We start from the raw sequence: 25,534 nt of genomic DNA on the forward strand, positions 1-25,534 counted from the left end.
CCACAAGGATCAATGAGAGCCCTAAAATCAGTGCGCCCCAAGTGAGCCCAGGCTGCTGCGTGCGGGAGAATTTGCAGGAGAATCGAGGTCTCTCCTATTCCCGGAGGTTAGGGTGACCCGATGTCCCGATTTTATAGGGACAGTCCCGATTTTTGGGTCTTTTTCTTATATAAGATCCTATTACCCCCCACGCCCTGTCCTGATTTTTCACACTTGCTGTCTGGTCACCCTACCGGAGGTGCAGCAGTGTGTATGGGGCAATATAACCCGGCCGGCCACCCCCTCTCCCGGCCAGGACCTTGCCTGCAGGTGGGCAGGGACCCCAGGCCCAAGGGGCTGCCGCCTCTGCAGGGTCCCGAACGCTCCGATCCAACTGGAGCCCTTGCCCGAAACAGGCGCCCGGAACCCCGGGGAAAGGCGCTCGGGGAACCTGTCCACGCACTGGGAAACAACTTGGGAAGGCGCAAATAGGCCGGCCCCGCCCCTTCATGCAAATCGCATCCTGCCCCGTGCCCGCTGAGCCAATAGGCGGCGGGGGGGCGGAGCGTGGCGGCAGGACTTGCCCGGGCATGTGGGAGCCATTGCAGCAGCTGCTTCCGGGAAAGCCACGTGTGGGGAGCCGGCTCGCTGGGTAAGAGACGCGGGGGTCCGGCCGGGGACAGGGAGCGGGGGGCGCCCCAGTCGGGAGGACTGGGCAGAAGGAGGGGGCCGAGGGGCTTGTAAGCAAATGATCTCTCCTGCTATTCCTGTTTTAGTCCTTCCGTCCCAGGCCCCTGCCCAAGGTAGAGCTGGCACCGCAGAGCCAAGCTAGTGGGCTTAGGATAAGCGTCAGCCATGGTCGTGCTAACTTCTTTCCCCCCCTTACCGTCTTGTGTCCGTATCACTCCACTATGCCTGGGGTGGTGCTGGCGCTCCCCCCGCCCCCCGGCCCGCTTTATGACTGCTGCAGGCTCTGAATCACGGGACCCGCCCTGTCCTAACAAGGCCTGACTGAGTGACCAGCTATGGTAAACCCTGTGACCCGAAGGAGAACTCTGCGTAGCTCGTAAGCTTATCTCTGTCACCCACAGAGGTTGGTACAGTAAAAGATATTACCTCACCTACCTTGTCTCTCTGATACCCTGGGACTGACATGGCTACAACAGGGCTGCATGTGATAAACCCCAGGTGGGCACATCATGTGCTGTCTCCACTCACCTGTGGGAATGGGATAAGCCCTCTCGAATCCAGGCGAGGAGCATCTCTACTTACCAGGCACTGACTAACCCTGCGTTGTGGGTATCTTTGGCAGGATGCCTTCTGGCCAGGGTCTAACGCCAGGTGTTGTGAGCACAGTGAAGGCCTGTGAGGTGAGGCAGAAGGGGGCCGATGGCCGGTTTCTCGGGTACTCCAACACCAGATGGGATCTGTGCTGTCCTCGCCCCAAAGCCCACCTGGCTCGCAGAGCAGATGTGGAAGATCGTGGCTTTCTGCAGAGCCAGAATAAAAAGAAAAGCCGGAAGCACCAGCGGTTTATGGAGCGCAGGGCTCTGCTGGAGCAAAGGGGGCTGTTGAGACCCAAATTGGGACACAGGACTGAGCCAATGGCATTCACGCCATCCAAAGAGGGCCTGTTAAACAGAGAAGCCAGCAGATGTGGCCAGCCAGCCAGTGAGGATGTATCTCTCATGAATAATCAGTCTGTGGGGAAAGTCCATGTAAAGCTCAAGCGGGCTCTGTTGCAGGCTCTGCCAGTCTCTCCGGAGGACACAGCTGGGCAATGCTCCTTTTCACTTTCCCAAGACTCAGAGAGCAGGTTACCTTTGCCTGGCAGTTCCAACTCAGGCAGAGCTTCCTTGTCCCGCTCACTGCAGAGACCTGGGAAATGCGTGGCCATTGACTGTGAGATGGTGGGCACAGGCCCTGGCGGGAAGCTGAGTGAGCTGGCGCGATGCACGGTGGTGAACTACAACGGAGATGTAATCTATGACAAATATATCCGGCCAGAGCTTCCCATCGTGGACTACAGGACTCGCTGGAGTGGGATCACCAGGCAACACATGCAGAACGCTACCCCGTTCAGTGCTGCACAGAGAGAGGTAAACAAGAGGTGTGGTGTGTGTATCTGTACAGTCTGAACAAGGGCTAGATTTTATCCCCTCTTTGGGCAGCTGTCTATGCACTGCTCTGCTGTCGCTGTTAGAACAGCCAGTGGGTCTTAGAACAACCAGAGTCTGTCAGCTGCCCCCCCCCCCCCCCCCTTCCTTCCAGGCTTTCCCAGGAGATATTAGAAAAGCAGCATGGTCTAAGAGCAGGGGTCGGCAACCTTTGGCACGCGGCTCACCAGGGTAAGCACCCTGGCGGGCTGGGCTGGTTTGTTTACCTGCCGCGTCCGTAGGTTTGGCCGATCGCGGCTCCAACTGGCCACGATTCGCCGTCCCAGGCCAATGGGGGCTGCAGGAAGCATGGCCAGCACATCCCTCGGCCTGCGCCACTTCCCGATGCCCCCATTGGCCTGGAGCGGCGAACCGCGTCCAGTGGGAGCCACGATCGGCTGAACCTGCGGACGTGGCAGGTAAACACACTGGCCCGGCCTGCCAGGGTGCTTACCCTGGCGAGCCGCGTGCCAAAGGTTGCCGACCCCTGGTCTATAGACATGAATGTAGGACTAGGAGCCAGGAACTCCTTGTTTCTAATCCTTGCTCTGAAGCTGGCTTGCTGTGTGTCAGCTTTGAGGTGAGCGATTCTGTGCATCTTTCCCCCCAACTTTTCTCCCCCTTCCCCAAATTTCCAGCGTGCCCTGAAACCAGAGGATGCTTTGGAACTGGCCTTCTCTGGGAAATGTAGCCCTGCTTCTTCCTTGATTGTGATTAGATAGCTCTCACTGGGCAGCTGGGATCTGTGACATCAGAGAGGTATGACTAGTTGTGGGGTTAGATAGAGCGGGAGAAACCAAAATCGGTGCAAGGAAGGACTTCTAAATCCCTCTTTTACTCCTGCTGTGATGCCCAACTAACCACCTCTGACACTTCCAGATCCTGAAGATCTTGAAAGACAAGATTGTGGTGGGACATGCCATCCACAATGACTTCCGAGCCCTGAAATATTTTCACCCCAGAAGCCGGACTCGAGACACCAGTCGAATCCCTTTGCTGAACCGGAAGGCAGGACTCCCTGTGAAAGTCAGTGCCTCTCTCAAGAGCCTGGCAAGGCAGTTGCTCCACAAAAGGATTCAGGTAAGGGGCCTCCTGGGAATGGAAAACAGGATCTGGGGAGTTCTTAACGCCTTCACTGCTGAGATGGCTAAGGCTGCAATTGGATCTGTGTGGGCAGACCCGATGGGAGACCATGTGGGCATAAGAGTCTGCATGTGAGAGGCAGGATGGTCTAGTGGTTAGGGTACAAGCTGGGAAGTGACTTGAACCCAGGTCTCTCACTGCTTCATCACAGACTTCTTATGTGACCTTGGGCAAGTCATTTAGTCTCTGAGAACCTCTGTTCCCCATCTGTACAAAGGGGGTGATAGCACTGCCCTGCACCACTGTGGTGGGAGGGTAAATCCATTAAAGATTTTGAGGTGTTCAGGCCCAAATGCTCAGAGGTATTTAGGCATCTAGCTCCCCTTGACTTCAATACCTCTGGGCCACAGATACTGCGGTGATGGGGGGCCCAGAAATTACTTCAAACAGACCGATGTGCGGATCTGATTGCAAGATGGAAGCCTTGGTGTGTTCGAAGCCCAACAGGAACTGATTCCAACACCGTTTATCCACTGGAGCAACAGCAAGTTTTGTTGGGAGCTTGGCTCTGGGGCCTTCACTAGCCCTCCGCTCTAGCGTGGCCTTTTCTCTTTGCCCTCAGGTTGGCCAGAAGGGACACTCGTCGGTGGAGGATGCTCGGACTTCCATGGAGCTTTACAGACTGGTGGAGGTCCAGTGGGAGCAGGAGCTTGCCAGCAGCCACCCCTCCAGTCCCCCTCGCACTCCTACGGACAGCTGCACAGACAGTGACCACTACATGGAGGACCAGTACTGGCCTAAGGACCTGAATATAGACTGCAAATGAAATGCTCAGTCTCCATCTTCTCTTTGAGGGTTTCCCCTCCCAATAGAGACATTTTCACGCCTTCAGCTTTTAAACTGAGATCAGCTGTTCGTTCCTATTTAATCTTTTTCCCCCTCAGGGTTTGCTCCCCCAACATTGCAGCTTGGTGGTGGTGCATGAGAGCCTGACAACGACACTGGTCAATCCAACTGCGTGGCCCAAGCTGCACAAAAAGCAAATGTAGGATGAGAAAATAAGACTTTCAGTTTCATTAACTTGAGTGTTCGTAAGAGAGGGAAATTAACCTCCCTTCCCCCCACCACCCCCACATTCTCACTTGCCAGTTCCCTATGATACCCTTCCCTTGTTTGAACACTAGAGAGAACTAAGATGAAATGTGCCTTTCTTTGGCTGCTATGGAGCCTGCATTGGTGCCCTGGTGGCCATCAGTTACACTGCAGAGCATGACCTGGGGAGTCTTGGTTGTGTAGTAGATACAGAAAGAGGGAGGGGTAGGAGAGCAGCAGGTGCAGACCCTCCAATGGCATGGAGTGCTGTTAACTAAAGAGAAGTTGTGGGACTTTGCTCCCTACTTCCCACCACAGATTAATTTGTCTGGAAGGTTGCAGGCAGCTGTTTCTCTTTAGAGCCCTGCCAAAAGGCCCTTACACCTAAGGCAAAGGAAATGTGATTACACTTGTTTCTCAACGTCCGGGTCAAAATGTGGCTGACGCTGGGCTGTGGGAGCTCCCAGTTCTGCAACAGAGATGACACGAGGTGTTTCTACACTGCAATAAAACCCATGTGGCTGGCCTGTGTTAGTCTACTCAGGCCCAGGGGACTAGAAAATGTCAGTGCAGCTGTTTGGGTTTGGGCCCATGACCTTTAGGCCCTTTTTCCCAGTTGTTCCATTTCAGTCCCGAGTGCAAGACTGGAAGGAGACGAAGGTGGCTCTAAACCATTTTTATGCTCCCCAGACTCCTGGGACGGCATGGGCTGCCTGACTCTCGATTAGCGCACAGGGCTGCTGTCATTTACACGGGCTACCCAGGGCTGTAAAGCAACAAATAATGGGGCCTGGAGATCCAAGTTGAGATGAAATGCAATGTCCTGCTTTTTAGGCAGCGGGTTTGACTTGACAGAAAGCAAGACTTGGCCCCTCTTTGCACAGCTTGGGGCTCCTGGATTAAAATCTGTGACATGCCTGGCTCCTTTCAGTACTTGCCACCCATGGTCCTGTGCTGGTTATATCAGATGTAAATCACCTGGACAGATATAAGGATAATTTCTCTAGGCTGTCCCTTATGTCCCACTGCACTTTAACAGGATGGATGTGTGATTGCAATGTTGTCTTGTCCCATCCTTCTGCTCTGTTTGAAACTCTGGGACTTTAAATTCAGAGCAATTATGGGGCTCCACCACAGTCTGTGTGTGTTGCTCCTGGGGTCTGTATTTGGGATCTTCCTTGGCTAGGGGGCATCTAATAGATTTGGAGCTGGGAGAGGGGAAGCTCTCCTTATGTCCTCCCACAGAGGGGGAAAGCTGCAAACTCCCTTTTCCAGGGGGAAATGTTCCACTCCTTGCAGAATACGTACATCATGCAGAGCTGGGACCATGCAGGGCAGGGCTGACCCTGCCTGCTAATCAATTTTGATTCTGAGTTAATGGACAACTGCGCTTTGAAATGATGCAGTGGGATATCCACCCAGTAGGTTCTAACAAAGGTTAATGCCATGCTGCTATATAGAATTGTGACATGCACTCCCCTCTGCCCCAACCTTCCTTCATGTGCCTAGGTTTTTAAGTTTTATATGACCTTTGTATGCATACCACTGAGCTTTGAGCCTGCATCACTGCCTCTTCATGGGTTGAGTGAAAGGATCAAAGGAGTGGGAAATGCTTCAAATCTGATTTCTGTGATCGCAATCAGCTGTACGGTTTAAAAGGCTAACTGTTTTTCTGGCCGAACTAGAGTCTCCCTGGTGAGGACTCCGAATTAACCACCAGGAAATCCCAGGCAATGCATTTACCTCCATTCTAACCTGCCTCAGGTGGTTGTGTTATGCACAAGGCTGAGTAACTTTTAACTATCTCCAAGTGCAATGATTATGGAACTGCTCTGCCTGGTGCTCTATGACTGTTACAGATGAAACTCACGCATAGAAATAAGCCAGCGTTGTGTAGTTAATTGGCTTTTAGTGAGCCATTGCCAGTCAGAAAGCTCTGTCTATATGCAATAGCCTAAGGCCAGTTCATACCATAACCTGTGGGGGCCAGTGACAGCCATGGTGTTGAGACTGCGCTATGCTAAGAGAACTTGACTTTTGTTCTCCTCCCCCTAAATGTTTAATTGTTTCGGGGGAGATAGAATTTGTGGGAAGAGGAAGGGGTACCACGATGACCATAGATCTTACTTTTAACCATTCAGCTGTGGTATATTGCTCTGTGGCTGATGGCTTCCTTTGTTCTTCTGTCACTGGTTTTGTCTCCTTCTGGGGCAGTGTGAATATATAGGGTGGGAACCAGCCACCTTGCCTCGGCTCACACTCCTTTCTGCTCAGCGATGCTGTGTTTGAAGAGAAGCGTGCCTGTATATACTTTCTGTAGTAACAGGCCAAGGAGAAAACAGATGGTCCAGCTGTGGGGTCTTCCTGCCAGTTTCATGCTTGTCCCCACAGTCTACGCTGACCAGTAGGAAAAAAGATTCTAGCCTTGGCTTTGAGGATGCTCCTAATGAAAGTGCTGCACTATGGTCTTCCTGATGTGCAGTCTCACAGGCTGAGACCGTGTGAGGTTTCCCTCATTCACTTCACACCATGGTGGTTTAAAGTGGTCCCACTGAAACAATAAAACTGGGAGAAATTCAGAACCCAACTTCATAGCCCCTTGAGTGAGGAGCTCCCGGCACCAGGGTTGTGGTGAACAAACAAAACCCAGAGTCTCAACTCTGTATCTCTCTCTAGAAAGAGCGTAAAGTGTGTAGTTTAATGCTAGAGGTTTAAAATGAAATATTTATATAATATATTTGTCAAACTGAAACTTACTGGTGAAAACCTGTGTTTTGTCTTGATTGGGCCAGGCTGGGGTAAGGAGTGAGATTTCAGAGCATTTGACAGTCACCAATCCAGGCACTGTCTGATGTGCATAGAATGTAAAAACTGACTGCAAACAGTTCTCTTAAAACACATCACTTTCTATGTAGGGACCAAATCAATAGAAACCTTAATTTAAAATGCTATTCAAAGGGGGGCCTCGGGGGAGGGAATTCCCTGCCTCTGAGCTCATCTGCTCTGAGTGCTGCTTGGTGTATGCCCCAAACACCTAGGACCTGACTATCCTCAAGACAACTTTACAATGGATTTCCCCCCTTTTAGAAGGTAAGAATACACCAAATAAATGTATTTTCTAAAGCTTTCTTGGGGGAGGATCCCATTGTCCACCAGTTTCTTGGCCACAGCCATAAAAGATGCAATACAAGTAGTTCCTGGTATATTCCTCTGCCTCAGACATTATAAGGGGGAGGGAGAGAGAGACCATGAGCAGTAGTATCAGCTGTTGAAGGATCTTCTGATTGGGCCACAATAGGGAAAGTTGCCCTATATCTGGTACTTCTCAATTACTGAGAAGCAGCAGTGGTGACTCCTGTTAGTTAAAGATGGTGACATCTAAAGCTTGGTGCTTCCGCTTGTTAAAGGAACACCAGCACCTTGACATCGAGTCGGGTCAGAACAAATGAATCAATTTAGGTTCAGATCCTACACTTGGTTTTACAGTCGCACATTCCTGTGTTTACTATGGCTTTCCACTCCTTGGTGCGGTGTGACACCCTCACCCCCGAGCTACAGGAGCGTGCGTGTATACAGACACTCCCTGACTTACGCAAGCGTTCCATTCCGGAACACCTTGCGTAAGTTGGGAATGTCAATTATGCAAAAAAACCAAACAAAACCCTAACCCTTTTTGCGGATTTCCATAAGTCAGGTTTGCGTAACCCGGGGAGCATCTATAGTAGAAATATCCCAGCCTTTGCAATGTCTGGTGGCCTCCGGTTTCCGAGCTATTGCATGTTCTGAAGATGAGAAGGGCCCAAGAAGTGCTAAGTATTTTCAGCTGTTCTACCTCAAGGACAGGACAAACCAATAAAAGGTGTTTAAAGAGACTCCATCCACACCTATTCTGGGAGGAAGTGCTTCCCACACCCTAGCCTGGCCTTCTTCACCTTGCAGACTGAAGCTGGCTTTCACAAATCACACTTGTGCTTTAAAGAGAAGGAGCATCTTGCCAGAATCACTGCCATTGATGCTCATAAAACAAAACAAACTGCCTTGATTGCATGTCATAAGAATGAAGTGAGTTTTGCAAGGGGCAGGAGGCTTGCTCAGCCTTATTTCCCCGAAGCTAATCATTATGTGAGTCATACATATTTGGTAGGATAATTTTACTTAAAATACACTATGGTTGGTGTTCTGAATGAAGCTGCATCTTTGCCTGCCCTTCCCATCTACCAGAAAAATGCTTTGCTTAAAGGAAAACTGAAGTCATTTTGATGACAGCATTAGATTAGTGCAGAAAACTGAACTTAAATCAGAATATGGAAGGTGAACGAGGCAGGCTCAGTGCTTCAGCTATAAATACCTGCAAATATTTCAAGATCTCTATTTATATGAATTGGGAACCATTATGAGTCCTGGAGGATGCTATCAAAATGATAATTCCACTATGAAAAACACAAAAATGAGAGCAGGGGGGGGGGGTAATGTTGCAAAACAGGATTTGTGACTCTCTGAACAGTGGTGTGGAGTGACAGGTTATGGGGGTTTTGTTCACTTTGCCACAAACACTTGTGCAAATAGATTTTTGTTCACAGAAACGGGAGGGAAACAGCTGTCTTTGTGCAAATACCTGTGTTTGCACATCAACAAAGGGATGTGTATGTCAATACAAGAATTCACTGTTCAAGCCAGAAGTGCTTGCTCCAATCAGAGAGTGCAAACACTGCCATATGATTGAGGTGACCAGTTACCCATCACTAATTGTGACTAATCGGAGATAGTTGAAAGAAATAGCCTGCAGCAGGTTATTCACAAACTGAAATCGTCTGTAACATGACAGACTAGCATGTATACATTTACCAAACTGTTTGCAGACAACTCAGCATCAGGAAAAAGAGGGCTACTTTCAGACATTTTTTGGAGTACTTTACCTGGCACATGGTGTTAGATGCCTTAAAAATCCCTACAACACGGATCTCTCAAGACAGAAAGATCTGAGCTGCAGTGCCATGCACCCTGCACCGACCTCCAACTTTTCTTCTCTGGCTACAGAAGATTCAGAGGGAGCCTGGAGACTCAGAAAACCCTCGAAAATCTTACAGAATTTGTCTAAAAAGAGCTGTGAAGATCTGCTGCTCTGGCTGTGGTTCTTGAGTTCCTTTCTTAGTACAGGTCACCAGCCTTGAGCTGGTGCTGCTACCTCCATTATTTCACTTTTTAATAAACAGCTCGGATGTTTTAAAGACATCCTAGTGATTTAACTATATTTTACATTGCATCATGGGGATGGAAAATAGTTAATGCTCCATTGCGGTTTTCCTTTAAAATTTGTTAACTCAAACTTCAGTTTCAATGTTTTTGGCATGCTAAGGTAACCACTGTTGCCAAAGTTAATACACTGAGTAGGTGTCTGCCTTTGGTTTGACGTGGAAGTTTAGTGTGTCAGTTAAATCAATGACCATTAACCGCAGGGCTCCAAGGGTGTTAAGAGCCTCAACCAACAGGCTGTCCTGTTGATGCACTAAAAGGTGCCATGTTATCAACCAGGTGCATGCAGGAGAGATGCAGCTAGTTTCAAACTCGGTGATTTGCTCATCACTTATATTTGTGTTCTTTTCCAAGAGGAACTGTGGAGAGGATTTATCTTTAAACCTGTTCTGATTTCACCTCCTCAAGTGCAAATTCACAATAAATGAGGTTGGGGAGGGGGAATGGAGGGTACAACAGATGCGGTGGGCAGAGTAGGCTGATTGGAAATTGCGTTATCTTGTGAGTAAAGCAGAAAAGAGTCCCATCTTCTGAAGAAAGTGACTACCCGTGAAGTCCTGGCCCCATTGAAGTCAATGGGAGTCTTGCCATGAACTTCACTATGGCCAGGGTCTCACCCAAACTGTTTGCTTATGCGGATTACAGGATCGCTGTGTGCGTGAGAGAGAGATTGCAGGCAGAGAGTAGCTGCTGCAGGAGAGAGTGCAGGCAGGTAGCCAGGTAACAAGTTGGCGAGCACATAGTCTCCCTAGCAACTTGCTCTTGGCTCCACCTGGGCATAATTAGACCAGGGCTGGAAGAGAGAGATTCTCTGGGAAATTACAGGGTCTCTAATTCATCTGGCAACAGATAGCAGAGTTTCAATTGGGGGAGATTTAAGTCATGGCCAGCACCCCATGGAGCTCTACAGTGAGGCTTGCAGCTGTGCCTCCCTCTTTCAATAAAGAGGCACAGCACACAGATAAAAAGTGCCAGCATGACGTGCTTCACCTTGAGATAACGAGCCTCTGGGCTGGCCCGAGCTAGAGAGTATTAACTCATCGGTGGCACTGCCAGCTCCCCAAATTCAAAAACCAGGAGTCAGGCCCCCCCAGATCATGGAACTAGCTTTAAAAATGTTACAATTTTTTGAAATGGGGGTAATTTTTGTTTGCCTTGTGGTTTTGAGCCTTCGGGGCGTGCTTCGGCTTCAAAAGGAGACCCTTCTCCACAACCAGGAAAGCTAATAACTTTTTGTAGTGAAAGCTGAGATTTTCACATACTCACTTGCTTCCAGGAGCGGGAGCTTTAAGTACCAATAATTGAGAGAGCTGGCAACAATGCTTAAAGTAGCATAGATAAGGCTGGCCCTATGTAGGTTATAAACTCCTTGGGGCAGGCAGTGTGTCTCCCTCTGTTTGTACAAGGTTCAATAAACAATCTGCTGGTCTTTTGAATGCTCCACTCACAAGGTTGTTGTCTGAACTGAATAACACCCGGGGGAACCGCCTGTGGCAAATAATTCTGCCCTGGCCCCTGCTTGGGTATAGATAAGATCAGCTAACAGGGTGTTCCCATTTCTAACCTGTACGATCTTTGCTCTTGTAAAAATCCCCAAGCAACCAGTGTCTGCAGTGCAGCAGAGTAGTGGAGTGGGAAGGAGTCAACTAGAAACAAGTGTGTCTGACACTTTAGCTGATTGAAACCTTTGTTTCCTGGGAGACTGGCTGCACCGACTCTCACAGGTGGGGCCTTTTTGCATTTGTTCCTATCCAGTTTGCATATATTTAACTCTTTTTAAGCAGAAACTTTGCTTACCCTAAAAATGCTAAACATGCATTGGTTAGAACTAAGCTGTGCCTAGACTCCCAGCTGCTCTGAGAGACCATGGGACACTTTGCTCAACTCCGGGACAGCAGGGCCATTTTTCATGTGGACAGGATTTCAAGGTCAATCAGCATTAGGGACTGTCTTTTTGTTCTGTGTACAGAGCCTAGCACAATGGGGTCCTCATGACTAGGGCTCCTCGGTGCTACTATAATACAACTAATTTAGGAGGGAAGGAGGCTGTTTAAGGTCTGTCCATAAGAGAAAGCGGTGGAGGGATGTCACAGTGTGATATAGTGGAGGAGTGGGCAGTGTGAGCAACCTGTTGGGGGCACAAGGCCTGCCAGGCGGGCGATGGTACCATGCAGCCTCCCGCTGAAACCCCGCAGCATTCCCACCGTGCCAAAGGTCCTCACTCCCGATGGCAGCGGGCTGCCTTTAGCGTGCCATTCTTTCCCTCACTCAGCCTCCACCCTCCTCTGCCAAGGGCCCTCTAGCAAAGGAGTCTCCGCTCCCCCGCAAAGCTCAGGCACCCTCCACAGGCTGGGATGGGCTGAGGCAGGGTTACAAACTGGGATTAGTGCATTGGCAGTGCCGGTGTAGCTGTGTCAGTCCCAGGATGTTAGAAACAAGGTGGGTGAGGTAATGTCTGTTCTTCTTCGAGTGCTTGCTCATATCGATTCCTATTAGGTGTGCGCGCGCCGCGTGCACGATCACCGACGATCGTGCATGCGGCGTGCGCACACCTAATTGGAATGGATATGAGCAACACATCTCGAAGAACAACAGTTACAAAGGTGAGTAACCGTTTTTTATTGGACCAACCGCTGGTGGTGAGAGAGGGGGCCGAACTGGGGATGGGGGAGGAACTGGGACAAGAAGCAGAGCTGGCCTGAGCACGGAGAGGGAATGAAGGCAGGGCTGGGAGCAGAGCTGGGCTTTGGGCAGAGGGGAGCTGTGGGCGGAGCAGGGCTGGGTGGCACTTCCTCCCTGCCCCTTATGGTGCTGGCCCGGGTCCTGCCGTGTGCCCTCCCCCCCCCAAACATTCCTCTGCACCCCTTTGGGGGGCATCCCTCACAGTTTGGGGACCACTGATATAAATGATCTGCATGGGGGTCAGGGAATGTGCTGCAACTGTGTGGGTGGTGGGGACAGTGTTCATTTGGGGTGACCCCATAGAAAAAGATTCTCCCTCAGACAGTTACCTTGCTGCTGAAAAAGGGTTATATAGCGGGGAGTGTCTTGTCTGAAAAGTGCTGGTGTTTCCGACCTGGGGGAGAGACAGGGTCTTTCTGGCAGAGTGAAATGATGATTTTTGCTGCACGTCATTCTAGAGGGGTGTGGAACCATCACTGTGGTTTTACAAAGAGCTCCTGCAATGCCTTGGGTGTTGTCTAAGGGATTGAAGCACATTCACAGTCTCTCACACTCACTGTAACACACACACACATCCACACCCAGTCTGCTTACATTTATTGCACTTGCTGTTTTGTGTAATCTTTAAACCAGGCTGAAGATGGTGGAGCCTTCTGACATCGTGGCCCTGGACTGTGAGATGGTGGGCATGGGACCATTCGGAACGGAAAATGGATTGGCCCGTTGCAGCATTGTAGATTACTATGGCAACGTGGTCTATGACCAATTCATCCGACCAGAGGGTGTTATAACCGCTTTCAGGACCTCTGTGAGTGGAGTTCGCCCAGTGGACATGGAAGGAGCCACACCATTCAGGATAGCCCGGGAACAGGTAAGAGGAATCACAATCCAGCCTTGTCCAAATTAAACACTTGGCCTTTTTGTTGGGCAGAGAGTGGCCTTCCTCTCTGAGTTCTGCCCCTGAACTGGCACCACGGCCTGGCTCTAGATTCATCGACCGGTGCATGTGTCAATGCGTCACTGAGCACACCCCCCCCACCCCCCAGAGATATAGATTTCAGCTAGAAAACTAAAAGGTTGGGCCTAGCTGGTGGGGTGGTGAGGCAGACCGACCAGTTTGAGCGCATGTTTATCCAGTTTGTACAGTAACTATGTCAATGGGATCTGATGCTGGCTGCCACATACTCTCTTGTCGCTGCTGTAGAAAAGCTAATGAGAGAATAATCGTGGTGGCAGTGACTTGTGGGTTATTTACTTGTCTAGGGTCACGGCCAAAGCTGCCAGCAAGGTGGCTTGTGTTTCCATTAGTTCAGTTAAAATGGGATCCTGATCCAAAAGAGATTAAAAATAGATAAATGGAGCAAAGGAACAGAGAGCACGTGAAAGAAAATGCTCCCAGTAAACGAAGGTAGGTGAATGTGCTGTCTTTGTGGATGAGGGACTGATAACACTCTGTAGAACTCCAGGCTAGGCAACCAGCCTTCCTCAATTGCCAATCCTCTCCCTACATTCCAGTCTTGGCTCACCCTGGAACAGAGACCGCAAGTCATACACCACCAGACTCATTGCATGTGGGTTACCAAACTGCCATCAGCCCGTAATGACTTTCCATCACTAAGGCATTGATATTTTTCATGGAAAGATTTTGATTTTCAATGTTTAATGCATACAAGGTATTTTTATCAAAATTAGAGCTCCTCCCTCACAGAGTAAACCCGTGATCCGATTGGTTATCCTTATCCTACCTGTTGATGATGACGATTATAAATTTGTATTCTAGTAGCACCTAGGAGCCCTAGTCATGGATGAAGTGTGTGCTAGGCTCTGTACAAACAGAGAACAAAAAGACAGTTCCTAATGCTGGTTGACATTGAAGTAAGACTCTAGACCAGTGATTTTCAACCTTTTTTCATTGTGGATCTCTTAAAAAAAAATTTGAATGAAGTTGCAACCCCTTTGGAAATCTCAGACATAGTCTGCAGACCCCACGTTGAAAACCACTACTCTAGACCCACGCTGGTCATGGAAATTATTTTCACCCAATAGTGTGGAAGCCAAAGTTGAGAATAGAGGAAGCTACAAAGAGTCTTATGGATATGAGCACTTACAGATCCTCTGACTGATGCTGCATTTAAATAAGATGCCAACAAGAAAGGGAAAACATTAAGCAAAATAAGTAATGCAGAAATAATGATAAAATACCACACGCTAAAGAAATGGAATTGAAAGAACATTTCTAAAGTGCTGCACATTAAAATACCTCAGCGTAGGTGATGTTCAGATTTACAATTGTCTTGAGTATCATGTCTACTAGAAGGCACAGATTTTCCAAAGGGCCCAGCACCCACAACTGGGCCCGGGTTTTCGCTCATTCGTTGCTGTCGAATGCTGAGCACTTTTTGGTAATCGGGGCCCAATTGTGGGTGATGAGAGCTTCTGAAAATATCACTTAAATGCATGTGTTTCTGTGTGAGGCAAACAGAAAATGTCAGAAGCCTTTGGCAAGCACGAGTCTTTGAGATGGGTGCATGCTGCACCTATCCTCGTCTCTAACAAGCCCAAAGCCCCGGTTCTGAACAGTCCCTGGACTTTGGGAAAATCTTGACTATAATGACACAGCTAAGGCTCAACTGTCAACGCTTCTCTTGGCCTTTGGGGCTTTTGCGTGGTGTGAGTGTTGCTTCTCTGCCGCCTTTTCCAGATTTTACAGATCTTGAGACGCAAGCTGGTGGTTGGCCACGATTTACGTCATGACTTTGAAGCACTGAAAGAAAACATGTGGCGCTACCGAGTCTATGACACGTGCAATGACCGGCTGCTGAGAAAGGAAAGCGGGCTGGGAAACTCCAGGCGGGTCTCCCTCAAGGTCCTTTGTGAAAAGCTGCTCAAGAAAAGCATTCAGGTAAGGAGGAAAATCATGCCAGGGCTAGTGGGTCGAGAGGGCTGTTACTGATGACCCTGCTGTAGCTGGTGAAAGGGGTGTGGTTTCCCGAGGACCCAGTCTGGCTGATGGAGCAGAATGGCAGGCTGGAGTATTTGCTATGAACAGCATTACAAATGTAGCCCCTTTTGCTGCTTAGCAAATCATTCAAGAGCTAGTGTGGAGTTTCTCAGAATGTTCGTGAACATTCACCTAAGTTTCAGTGAATCGCTGTTTGCGTCAACTAGCTATTATCTGCATCGTTCTATCACCTAAGTCACATGGTGGTGTTTCTGCTCCCTGACTGGATGACTGAACACTTTTAAGCAAGAGGATGACAGGTAGTGAATGTCTGGACCAATATCCATTATGCTAAATTTCATGTCACTTTTAAGGTTTGCAAATAAGTGGCTTTCATCCAAATACTCCTGAATAATGACTAATAGGAGCCCAGGAATCCTAGCAATGTGAACTCAAGGCTCTTATAAATTTTTTTTTGTCAAATTAGCTTTTCAATCAGCGGCAGTAGCAGGTAACTGACAAGCCTGTCATTGGAGTGAATTTTAACCAACGAGAGAAGGTGAGGTGGCACAAAGACATTTACTTCTGTGTAGCAACAGCCATTCCCGGAGCCACATGTGACAATTCCAGCTGAGCTCTGCTTTCACATCTTTCTTATTAAGCTTTTTTCCCTTTAATTCTGTTAAAAGCCATTTTTCATAGAGGGGCACTTTGCAATTTGAATCCTATAATGGATTGTCCCCCTGACCTTATGTACATTCCTGGCAGCCTTCCCTCTCCCACAGGCGCTTGGATGTGGGGGAAGTTAATGGAACCATCAAGATATGCATGTGCCTCCGTCCCCATCCTGCAATCACCTCCGCTCCTATGCGGTGCTCCATTATTACACCTGCACACTCTTGTGTCTATGGACTTGCCCATTATTAGAGTCAGTGAGGCTGCAGGTTGGTGCAGGGGTCTGTCTGTGCAGAGCTCACTGCAGGATCAGAGCCTTGCTGAGTAACTGCATGATTTTATTGTTCCCCTTGTGCTTCCTTTCCCTTTTACCTCCTCTGTCTGTTTGCATCTTTCGCTCATTGTGCATGTCTGACTGCACCCTGTCTGGGGCAGGGACAAGGTCTCTGCTTGTTTTGCAAGGTGTCTAGATCATTCTTTGGGGCGCTGAAACATCAGCAGCAGCTGAGGGAGACAAGTGCTGACTCTGAGCTGGAAAACCCATCTCACGGGATTTGTCACTAGTCACCTGTTGCTTCTGATTCCCTGGCTCTCCTGGTCCTCTGATGGAAGTGCTGGGCTATGGATTTCCTGATGCACCCAAGTAAACGCTAGCTCTTGTGGAGCTGTTAAAGTTTTATTTGTATGGGGCCTCCAGTAGGAGATGGTGAGGAGAAAATCTGGAGTATTTCACAATGCGCAATATGATTTTCTTTTTATCACAGTTCTAACTTTAAAAGGCTGGACAAAGAAAACCTCTCCTTGCGGTAACCCCAGATTCCCGAGACTAGAAATGGGAGCTATTTCTATTACAATAGCCCCTAGAGCAGGGGTGGGCAAACTTTTTGGCCTGATGGCCACATCTGGGAATAGAAATTGTGTGGCGGGCCACGAATGCTCACAAAATTGGGGCTGGGGTGCAGGAGGGGGTGTGGGCTCCAGGGTGGGGCCAGAAATGAGGAGTTCAGGGTGCGGGGGGAGGGGGGAGTTAAGGTCTCCGGCTGGGGGTGTGGGCTCTGGGGTGGGGCTGGGGATGAGGGGTTTGGGGTGCAGGAGGGTGCTCAGGGCTGGGATCAAGGGGTTTGGGGTGCAGGAGGGTGCTCTGGGCTGGGATCGAGGGGTTCGGAGGGCGGGAGGGGATCAGGGGTGGGGCAGGGGGTTGGGGTTGGGGTGCAGGGAGAGGCTCAGGGGTGCAGGCTCCGTGCGGCGCTTACCTCAAGCAGCTCCTGGAAGCAGTGGCCATGTCCCCACTCCAGCTCCTACACAGAACTGCGGCCTGGCCAATGGGAGCTGCGGAGGCGGCGCTTAGGGCAGGGGCAGCATGCAGAGCAGAGCCCCCTGACTGCCCCTACATATAGGAGCTGGAGCGGGGCCATGCCACTGCTTTTGGGAGCCGCGTGGAGCGGCCCTCGACTCTGCTCCCCGGCTGGAGCAGGGCAAGCCCCAGACTCCACTCCCCAGCAGGAGCTTGAGGGCCATCTTAAAATGGCTTGCAGGCCAGATCCAGCCTGCGGGCCGTAGTTTGCCCACCCCTGCTCAAGAGGCTCCATTGTGATAGGTACAAACACATAGTGAAGGACAGTTCCTTCCCTGAAGAGTTTACTGTCTATTTAGATAAGACCGAGGAAGAAAGGATTGTAATCCCACTTTCTAGATGGGGAACAGAGGCACAGAATAAGTGGCTTGGCCAAGGCCACAAAGGGAGTCTGTGGCAGAGTCAGAGCTAGAACCCAGGCGTCCTGCGTTTCATCCCTTTGCCTTTGCCACGTGAACGGCCGCCTTCTTGTTTCTCTTGGGATTGCAAATTTGCAAACCTACAGTCAGTTAAAAATTAAACTCACAGGGGCCTTAATAACCTGCTTGGCCAGCAGGAGCAATAGGTGTGAGCTAAAAATGAATAGGCACATCTGCCACTTGCTTCGCGCTTCAGCTGCCGGTGTGTGTGAACTCCAGCAAAGACCCACTGATTGGTTGCGAGGAACCATTTTCACCAACGAGAGGGATTGGTGTGGCCTAGCAACAGCCTTTCCCTAATGAAAACAAGCCACTTAAACATCGTGACTGTCTGCAGATAAGAGAAAATGGCAAGATCCCCTCAGAAAGTGCCCAATCCTGGGAGGCAGTGAGTGCCCTCAGCTCCCTTGGACGTCAGGAACTGAAGTCGATGGGAGCACTTGGGACTTCACAGATGCAGGATAATGGAGGCAGAATAGGGTTACCATACGTCCGGATTTTCCCGGACATGTCCGGCTTTTGGGGGCTCAAATCCCCGTCCGGGGGGAAATCCCCAAAAGCCGGGCATGTCCGGGAAAATCGGGAGGGCTCGGTGGTGCTCGGCCGGGCCGGCGGTGCGGGTCCGGGGGCATGGTGCCGGGCCGGGAACCAGGGTCACAGTGCCGGGCCGGGCGCGGGGCCGGAGGGAGAGCCGGGCGCGGGGCCGGAGGGAGAGCCGGGGGCGCGGTGCCGGGCCGGGAGCCGGTCAGCCGGGCCGGCGGGGAGCCCGGTCAGCCGGGCTGGCGGGGAGCCGGGCCGGCGGGGAGCCCGGTCAGCCGGGCCGGCGGGGAGCCCGGCCCGCGGGGAGCCCGGTCAGCCGGGCCGGCGGGGCCAGGGAGCCGGTCAGCCGGGCCCGCGGGGAGCCGTGCCCGCAGGGAGCCGGTCAGCCGGGCCGGCGGGGCCGGGGAGCCGGTCAGCCGGGCCCGCGGGGAGCCGAGCCCGCGGGGAGCCGGTCAGCCGGGCCGGCGGGGAGCCCGGTCAGCCGGGCCGGCGGGGAGCCGGGCCGGCGGGGCCAGGGAGCCGGTCAGCTGAGCCCGCAGGGAGCCGGTCAGCCGGGCCCGCGGGGCCGGGGAGCCGGTCAGCCGGGCCCGCGGGGCCGGGGAGCCGGTCAGCCGGGCCCGCGGGGAGCCGAGCCCGCGGGGAGCCGGTCAGCCGGGCCGGCGGGGCCGGGGAGCCGGTCAGCCGGGCCGGCGGGGCCGGGGAGCCGGTCAGCCGGGCCGGCGGGGAGCCGAGCCGGCGGGGAGCCGGTCAGCCGGGCCGGCGGGGAGCCGGGCCCGCGGGGAGCCCGGTCAGCCGGGCCGGCGGGGAGCCGGGCCGGCGGGGAGCCGGTCAGCCGGGCCGGCGGGGCCAGGGAGCCGGTCAGCCGAGCCCGCGGGGAGCCGGTCAGCCGGGCCCGCGGGGCCGGGGAGCCGGTCAGCCGGGCCCGCGGGGAGCCGAGCCCGCGGGGAGCCGGTCAGCCGGGCCGGCGGGGCCGGGGAGCCGGTCAGCCGGGCCCGCGGGGAGCCGAGCCGGCGGGGAGCCGGTCAGCCGGGCCGGCAGGGAGCCGGTCAGCCGGGCCGGCTGGGAGCCCGGTCAGCCGGGCCGGCGGGGAGCCCGGTCAGCCGGGCCGGCGGGGAGCCGGGCCCGCGGGGAGCCCGGTCAGCCGGGCCGGCGGGGAGCCGGGCCGGCGGGGAGCCCGGTCAGCCGGGGAGCCGAGCCCGCGGGGAGCCGGTCAGCCGGGGAGCTGGGGGGTGCGCTGGGGAGCCGGTCAGCCGGGCCTGCGGGGAGCCGAGCCGGCGGGGAGCCGGTCAGCCGGGCCGGCGGGGAGCCGGTCAGCCGGGCCGGCGGGGAGCCGGGCCGGCGGGGAGCCCGGTCAGCCGGGCCGGCGGGGAGCCGGGCCGGCGGGGAGCCGGGCCAGCCGGGCCGGCGGGGAGCCGGGCCGGCGGGGAGCCGGGCCAGCCGGGCCCGCGGGGAGCCGGTCAGCCGGGCCGGCGGGGCCAGGGAGCCGGTCAGCCGGGCCCGCGGGGAGCCGGTCAGCCGGGCCCGCGGGGCCGGGGAGCCGGTCAGCCGGGCCCGCGGGGAGCCGGTCAGCCGGGCCCGCGGGGCCGGGGAGCCGGTCAGCCGGGCCCGCGGGGAGCCGAGCCGGCGGGGAGCCGGTCAGCCGGGCCCGCGGGGCCGGGGAGCCAGTCAGCCGGGCCCGCGGGGAGCCGAGCCGGCGGGGAGCCGGTCAGCCGGGCCCGCGGGGCCGGGGAGCCGGTCAGCCGGGCCCGCGGGGCCGGGGAGCCGGTCAGCCGGGCCCGCGGGGAGCCGAGCCCGCGGGGAGCCGGTCAGCCGGGCCGGCGGGGCCGGGGAGCCGGTCAGCCGGGCCCGCGGGGAGCCGGGCCGGCGGGGAGCCGGTCAGCCGGGCCGGCGGGGAGCCGGGCCCGCGGGGAGCCCGGTCAGCCGGGCCGGCGGGGAGCCGGGCCAGCCGGGCCCGCGGGGAGCCGGTCAGCCGGGCCGGCGGGGCCAGGGAGCCGGTCAGCCGAGCCCGCGGGGAGCCGGTCAGCCGGGCCGGCGGGGCCGGGGAGCCGGTCAGCCGGGCCGGCGGGGAGCCGGGCCCGCGGGGAGCCCGGTCAGCCGGGGAGCCGAGCCCGCGGGGAGCCGGGCCGCCGGGGAGCTGGGGGGTGCGCCGGGCCGCCGGGGGCCGGCAGTGCTGGGCGGGCCGGGGGTGGTCGGCCGGGGGCCGGGGCCGGCACCCCAGGACCCGAGCCGACCCAGGCTGGAGCCGCCGGGGGGCCAGCCTGGGCCGCGCCTCCTCCCCCTCACATCCCCCTTACCTGCTTCAGGCTTCCCGCGAATTAAATGTTCGCGGGAAGCAGGGGAGGGGGCGGAGACTTTGGGGAGGGGGCGGGGGTATGGGCGGGGTTGGGGGCGGGGCCGGGGGCCGTGGAGTGTCCTCCATTTGGAGGCACAGAATATGGTAACCCTAAGGCAGAACCACTGCATCCTTCTCAGCACAGGAAGAAATCTCCAGGCAGTGTAGAAAAGAAGCAAAAGCTGGTTGGCAGCTGTCTTGGTACAACACTGAAACTTGCGTGGCCCTGTGGGAGAAACGCATCTCTCTGAGCCAAAGGCCCACTCTCGATCAGAACACATGCAGCCTGATGGATGGGGCTGAGGCCCACATGACACTGTGATGGCAGAAAATGCCCAGAGAAAGAGAGAGTTCACAGGCCTGTAGGAGCTCAGGGCATGTCCAAGACACAGCCCTTGGTGGTGTAGGAGCTCAGGGCATGTCCAAGACACAGCCCTTGGTGGTTGTGGAATCAAGCTGGGAGTACGTGGGAACTGGACCAAATATTAGAACACCCAGCAACAGTCTGGGGGTTGCACTGGAGGTCATGGCCACCTTTTGGATAAGCAAATGATTGCTTGGCATTCCTGTCCCCAGGCCCTGGAAGTGATCGTATGGGACGCTCTTCCTGAGAAGTAATCGCATGGATGAGCTGGGGCAGGCGACCCTTGCTAATAGAGCTGCCTTTGGGCCCTGTGCAGGAGAATCTCGGTTTTAACTTAAAACCGACAATTTCTAGTCCTTTTCCTTGTGCAGAGGTTTGAAAATGCAACTGATGTTAAACTGATGCAAACCAATGACTACAAATGAAAGGAATAGACACGCCGGCTCCACGCTGCAGCATTAAGCCGGAGAAGGATCTAACAATCCTTTGCCTGCAAAACACCGCCCCCAGTCCTCAGCCCGGCTCCGGGCACTGGCCTGTGATTGTCACAGGCAGAAACTGGTTCTGTTCGGAGGCAGCCAATCACAAATTGTTTCTGACCAGCCCCAAAATGCCTCGGCCAGCTCTGCTCATTACGATGTTCAGCTCCCTGAGTGCTGCCAGGGGAACTCCCCTCCTGTGTCCTGAGGGACCCATGTAGTCCTGCACCATGGATGCAACTCAGGAGCAGGAGAGGAGAGGGGCCAAGCTGCTGCTGTACAGAGTGGGGGGAGACTCAGTCCCCCTGACTCCCCACCAGCTGCCCCGCTGCCAGAGACTGCAGGACAATGCACCTGCCCCTGCTGTCACTGTGAAAACGGACGTTGGCAGCCACCTAGATGTAGCAGGGAGGGGAAGCATGGCGGGGGAAGAGGTGCAGGGCTGGAGAGCGTAGGGCAGGGACTGATGGTGCTGGGAAGGAGGAGAATGTTTTGTTCACATCTCACTGAGGGCAGAGGAACGCTGTGGAAAGAACCCCTCGTTCATGTTTTGGCACCACCGCTTTGAAGAAGAGCATTAAATATTGGGGAGGAGCTCCATGGAGTTTATGAACATCTGGGAGAACCGTCGGGCTGGGCCCTGGAATTAGGCCCAGGAATCACAACTCTTAGGCAAGTGTCTACTGTGCCATGGGTAGCATCAAGCTATTGTGGGGACAGCTGGGGGGAATCCTGCCCTGCCTCATCAGGATGTCTGCTCTTGGCAGAAACAACAGCCAACTCTGCACTGACTGGCACCTTTCTAAACACAGTAATAAAATAATCACAGTGTCACTCGGCCTGGCTGTCGAATGAGTGATGCATTCTGGGGACTGCAGAGGAGTTATTATGGGGCTGACGCGCTAATCACGGAGCTCATTTCTGTGCTCGCTACAGATTGTGGCGGAGACGCTGGAGCGCTGAGCTCCGGCGTGAGCTTGCTGAGAGCCAGCCCCATTTTGCAATCCCAGCCTGGCACCTTCTCTTCAGGCATCTCTGCCTGGAAATGGTTCTGCCTGGAATTGTATCATTATAGAAATGATACAGTGCAGGCAGCATTAACCTCCCTGGAAACCAGCATGGAAAATAGAAGTGTGGAGCTGATGGCTCCAAGGCGAGCAGATGGGAGGGCCTGGGACCAGCAGGCGAGAAGGCCACACTCTGCATACTAAAGGGCACACAGACTCCTACTGGGAGACTTTCTGGCTATTACCTCCACCCGCCCTGTATTTTCCTTTAGTAAAATCACTCTGGTCTGTTGGTGTTTCAGACGGGTGCGGGGTTCTTGCAGGGAATGTTGCAGCATCGAAGGCCCCTTTCCTTTATCCCACCTCGTGATCAGAACGAGCACCCTCCCAGTCCTGAATATCAGGATTTTTCCACTCTTTGGGGAGCGGCTAGACACCATGAGTTCTACTCTCCCTTTGATGCATGTGTGTAATTCCCATTCAGGGGGCAGGTACCTGGTGCAAAGGGAAGAGAGGATAGGAGGATCCCTCCCAATCCAATATAATACTGCCCTTGGGTTGTGTATGTGCCTGGATGCCACGGTGATCCCTCAGCCAAAGACGACACACAGCTGAGGGGCACCTCATTGTCAGCAGCGTTGTCTCAGTAAAGCCTGGAATGGCCATCTGGAGACCTTGATCTTTCCAGGCTGGTTTTGCTTGCACTACATCACTCTTGGGGCCCTTCTTTTGTTTTACAGACTGACAGAGAGGGCCACTCCTCTGTGGAAGACGCCAGGTCGGCCATGGAGCTCTTCCAGTTTGCCAGGTCAAAAGGGGATGGATCCATTTAAGGGACTTCTTGCTTCTCTCGGTCTCGTCGGTTCACACGTGCAGCTGCGCTGAAGGTTATGGGACGGGCTCCTAGTAAAGTGTCCAGTGATGATCTTATGGGCCGAGCGAATGTCCCATGTGGGTAGGGTGACCATATTTCCCAAGGGGAAAACAGGACACCACGCGGGGCTGGCCCAAGGGCCTCCCTCTCCTATGGGGCTGGCCCTAGGTGGTCGCTTGAGCCCCTGTCCCCATTCAAGGCTGGGGTTGCTGCTCATTTGAGCTCTGTCTGCCACACGAGGCTGTCGCTGCTCGCTTGAGCCCTGCCTGCTCCCCTGCCGCACGAGCTAGCGTTGGTGCACGTCCCCATCTCTCCCCTTCCCCCCTGCAGGTTCCTCTCTGCCACACTCCGCTTTTTTGACAAAAGTGGGCATTTGTTCCATTTGCTCTTGCCAACTGATCAAGTTGGCAAGAGCAAATGGAAGAAATACCCACTTTAACCAAAAAGTCAGGATGGCTTAAAAAAGAGACTGTCCTGGCCAATACAGAACATATGGTCACCCTACACATGGGGTCACTTTAACATAGGCTAGGTGGCACTCATAAAAGGGATCTGCATTTCATTTACTAAATGATTTTTAAAAATGAGAAACCATTCAACAATTGTCAACACTGCAGCCGGGCCTGTAGCAGAGGCCATGAAAGCCTGCCTTGGGTCAGCTGTTTCTACAGCTGGGAGTAGAGCCGAGAGTGGGAGGGCTGCCCTTTTGCAGGGATATGACCCTTTTTCTGCAATATAAAACAACCACAATAATGCTCAAGAATCAGAGGGGTTTTGATCACCCCCTGGTGGCCTCTCATCTTGGATATACATGTAGAAATACAAGCTCGGTATGGATAATGAACCCATCGCATTAGGCTTGAGGCAACCATCCCATGGGTCCCCAGAGCTTCTGATATGGCCACATGCATAACTTAGGCTCCATGTGGAATAAAAGCTAGAGATCCTTAATGGCTGGTATAGGGACTAGTATGTAGTGCTAAAGAGTCTTGCGAGTATTTTGAAAGAAGTATAAAAATGTCTCCTGAGAACAGGGCAGCTGTGGTCTGAGGCTGGGAGTCAGGTGACTGAGTTCTCATCCCCAGCTCTGCCACTGAAACAGTGTTCCATGTTGGCCCAAATAATACCTGCGAGAGCTTCTCCATCTGTAAAAGGGGAGGTAGGGAGTGATAATGCCGCTTGCCCAGCTTCGTGAAGCGCTTTCAGGTCTCTGGACACAAAGTGCTATAGAAGTCTGATTATTGCTATAAATGAAGCGCATGGTCTTTGCATTGCAACACAATGTTTTGAATAAAAATAAAAGATGCTGTGAAAATCAAAATCTTAACCTCTCTGCTCCTTTGACTGGTCCCCCTCTTGACCTTATTGATGCAGGGGCGTACAGACAGGCCCTGTATAAGAACCCAGACTGATAGATATTATCTGGTATATTGTTCATAGGGATAGGGACAGAGCCTCCAAAGGTGCAAATGATCATAATTTCATTGTAGTCCATGGAACGATGACAGTTTTGCACCAGGGGAGGGTCTGACCCATAAATTACTACTTTCTTTCTCCCATCTTTTGTCTGTCTTTTATATATTTAGATTGTAAACTCATGGGGACAGGGACTGTCTCTTAGCATCTGTTTGTACAGTGCCTAGCACCAGGCACCTTTGATTTCTGGTGGGGCCGCTAAACATCGCTGCAATACAAATAACTAATGATGATAGATTACTGATAAGAGCAGCTGCAATAGGTGACTATTACACCACGTGCATTGCTGAATACCCAGCCCTTAGTTACCCAGTCTTCGGTTTTATTTCTACCAGTTTAGGGATTTAGGGTCATGTTTGTAGAGTTGTTCACTAGGTGGTGCCCTTAGGCTGCTTATTTTTGTCTATATCCTATCTCCCAGCTAACAGATGGGTATATCGTACACACCTCTGGCAGGCAGCGATTGAGTTGGCCGGGGAATGTTTAGGATGGTACAAATGTGTCTGAGCAGAGAGAGAAACTAAGCGAGCGGCAGTGGTTCACGGGGGGGAGGGGAAGTGGGTTAAGGTACCAGCCTTTCACTTTTATGAAGACCCAGATTTGCACGTGACTTGGGTCACAAACAAAATGAAACTTGGTCATTCTTAGCCTAGTCCAAGGCTGGCCCCATTCAGCTGGGCCCAGTGGAATTTGGGAGCACGACCCAACCACCAAGCCACACCCCAGCACAGCTACAAACCATGCTTTTTGTACCTACAACTGGGCTAATCAAACTACTCCATACATGTTGGCCACAAGCACTTCGTTTAAAAACCGTGATAACACTAG

The 25,534-nt window shown here is 53.4% G+C and overlaps 2 protein-coding genes across 3 annotated transcripts; both read left to right on the forward strand.

Moving 5' to 3' along the window:
* The first annotated feature begins 569 nt into the window (after nt 1-569).
* AEN (apoptosis enhancing nuclease) lies at nt 570-7,061 on the forward strand. Its single transcript, XM_054043061.1, has 4 exons — nt 570-631; nt 1,292-2,078; nt 3,015-3,215; nt 3,841-7,061. The coding sequence occupies exons 1-4, from the start codon at nt 570-572 to the stop codon at nt 4,042-4,044; spliced, it is 1,254 nt and encodes a 417-aa protein (XP_053899036.1). The 3' UTR covers nt 4,045-7,061.
* ISG20 (interferon stimulated exonuclease gene 20) lies at nt 590-24,551 on the forward strand. 2 transcript variants are annotated; one of them, XM_054043063.1, is made up of 4 exons: nt 590-631; nt 12,879-13,116; nt 14,947-15,147; nt 23,097-24,551. In XM_054043063.1, exons 2-4 carry the CDS (start codon nt 12,886-12,888, stop codon nt 23,187-23,189), a joined length of 525 nt encoding a protein of 174 aa, XP_053899038.1. In that variant the 5' UTR covers nt 590-631; nt 12,879-12,885; the 3' UTR covers nt 23,190-24,551. The 2 variants fall into 2 exon arrangements, with proteins under 2 accessions (XP_053899038.1, XP_053899037.1); XM_054043062.1 differs by lacking the exon at nt 590-631 and adding an exon at nt 10,981-11,287.
* The last annotated feature ends 983 nt before the right edge of the window (nt 24,552-25,534 follow it).

Source organism: Malaclemys terrapin, chromosome 10 (assembly GCF_027887155.1).
Source record: "Malaclemys terrapin pileata isolate rMalTer1 chromosome 10, rMalTer1.hap1, whole genome shotgun sequence".
Taxonomy (NCBI): Eukaryota; Metazoa; Chordata; order Testudines; family Emydidae; genus Malaclemys; species Malaclemys terrapin.

What these genes read in the sequence shown, in the direction of transcription:
- AEN (XM_054043061.1), top strand. Translation starts at nt 570, where the DNA reads ATGTGGGAGCCATTGCAGCAGCTGCTTCCGGGAAAGCCACGTGTGGGG. An exon ending in GTGGGGAGCCGGCTCGCTGG is followed by an intron (nt 632 to 1,291) that starts GTAAGAGACGCG and finishes TATCTTTGGCAG; the next exon opens with GATGCCTTCTGGCCAGGGTC. An exon ending in TGCTCCACAAAAGGATTCAG is followed by an intron (nt 3,216 to 3,840) that starts GTAAGGGGCCTC and finishes CTTTGCCCTCAG; the next exon opens with GTTGGCCAGAAGGGACACTC.
- ISG20 (XM_054043063.1), top strand. Translation starts at nt 12,886, where the DNA reads ATGGTGGAGCCTTCTGACATCGTGGCCCTGGACTGTGAGATGGTGGGC. An exon ending in TCAGGATAGCCCGGGAACAG is followed by an intron (nt 13,117 to 14,946) that starts GTAAGAGGAATC and finishes CGCCTTTTCCAG; the next exon opens with ATTTTACAGATCTTGAGACG. An exon ending in TGCTCAAGAAAAGCATTCAG is followed by an intron (nt 15,148 to 23,096) that starts GTAAGGAGGAAA and finishes TTTGTTTTACAG; the next exon opens with ACTGACAGAGAGGGCCACTC.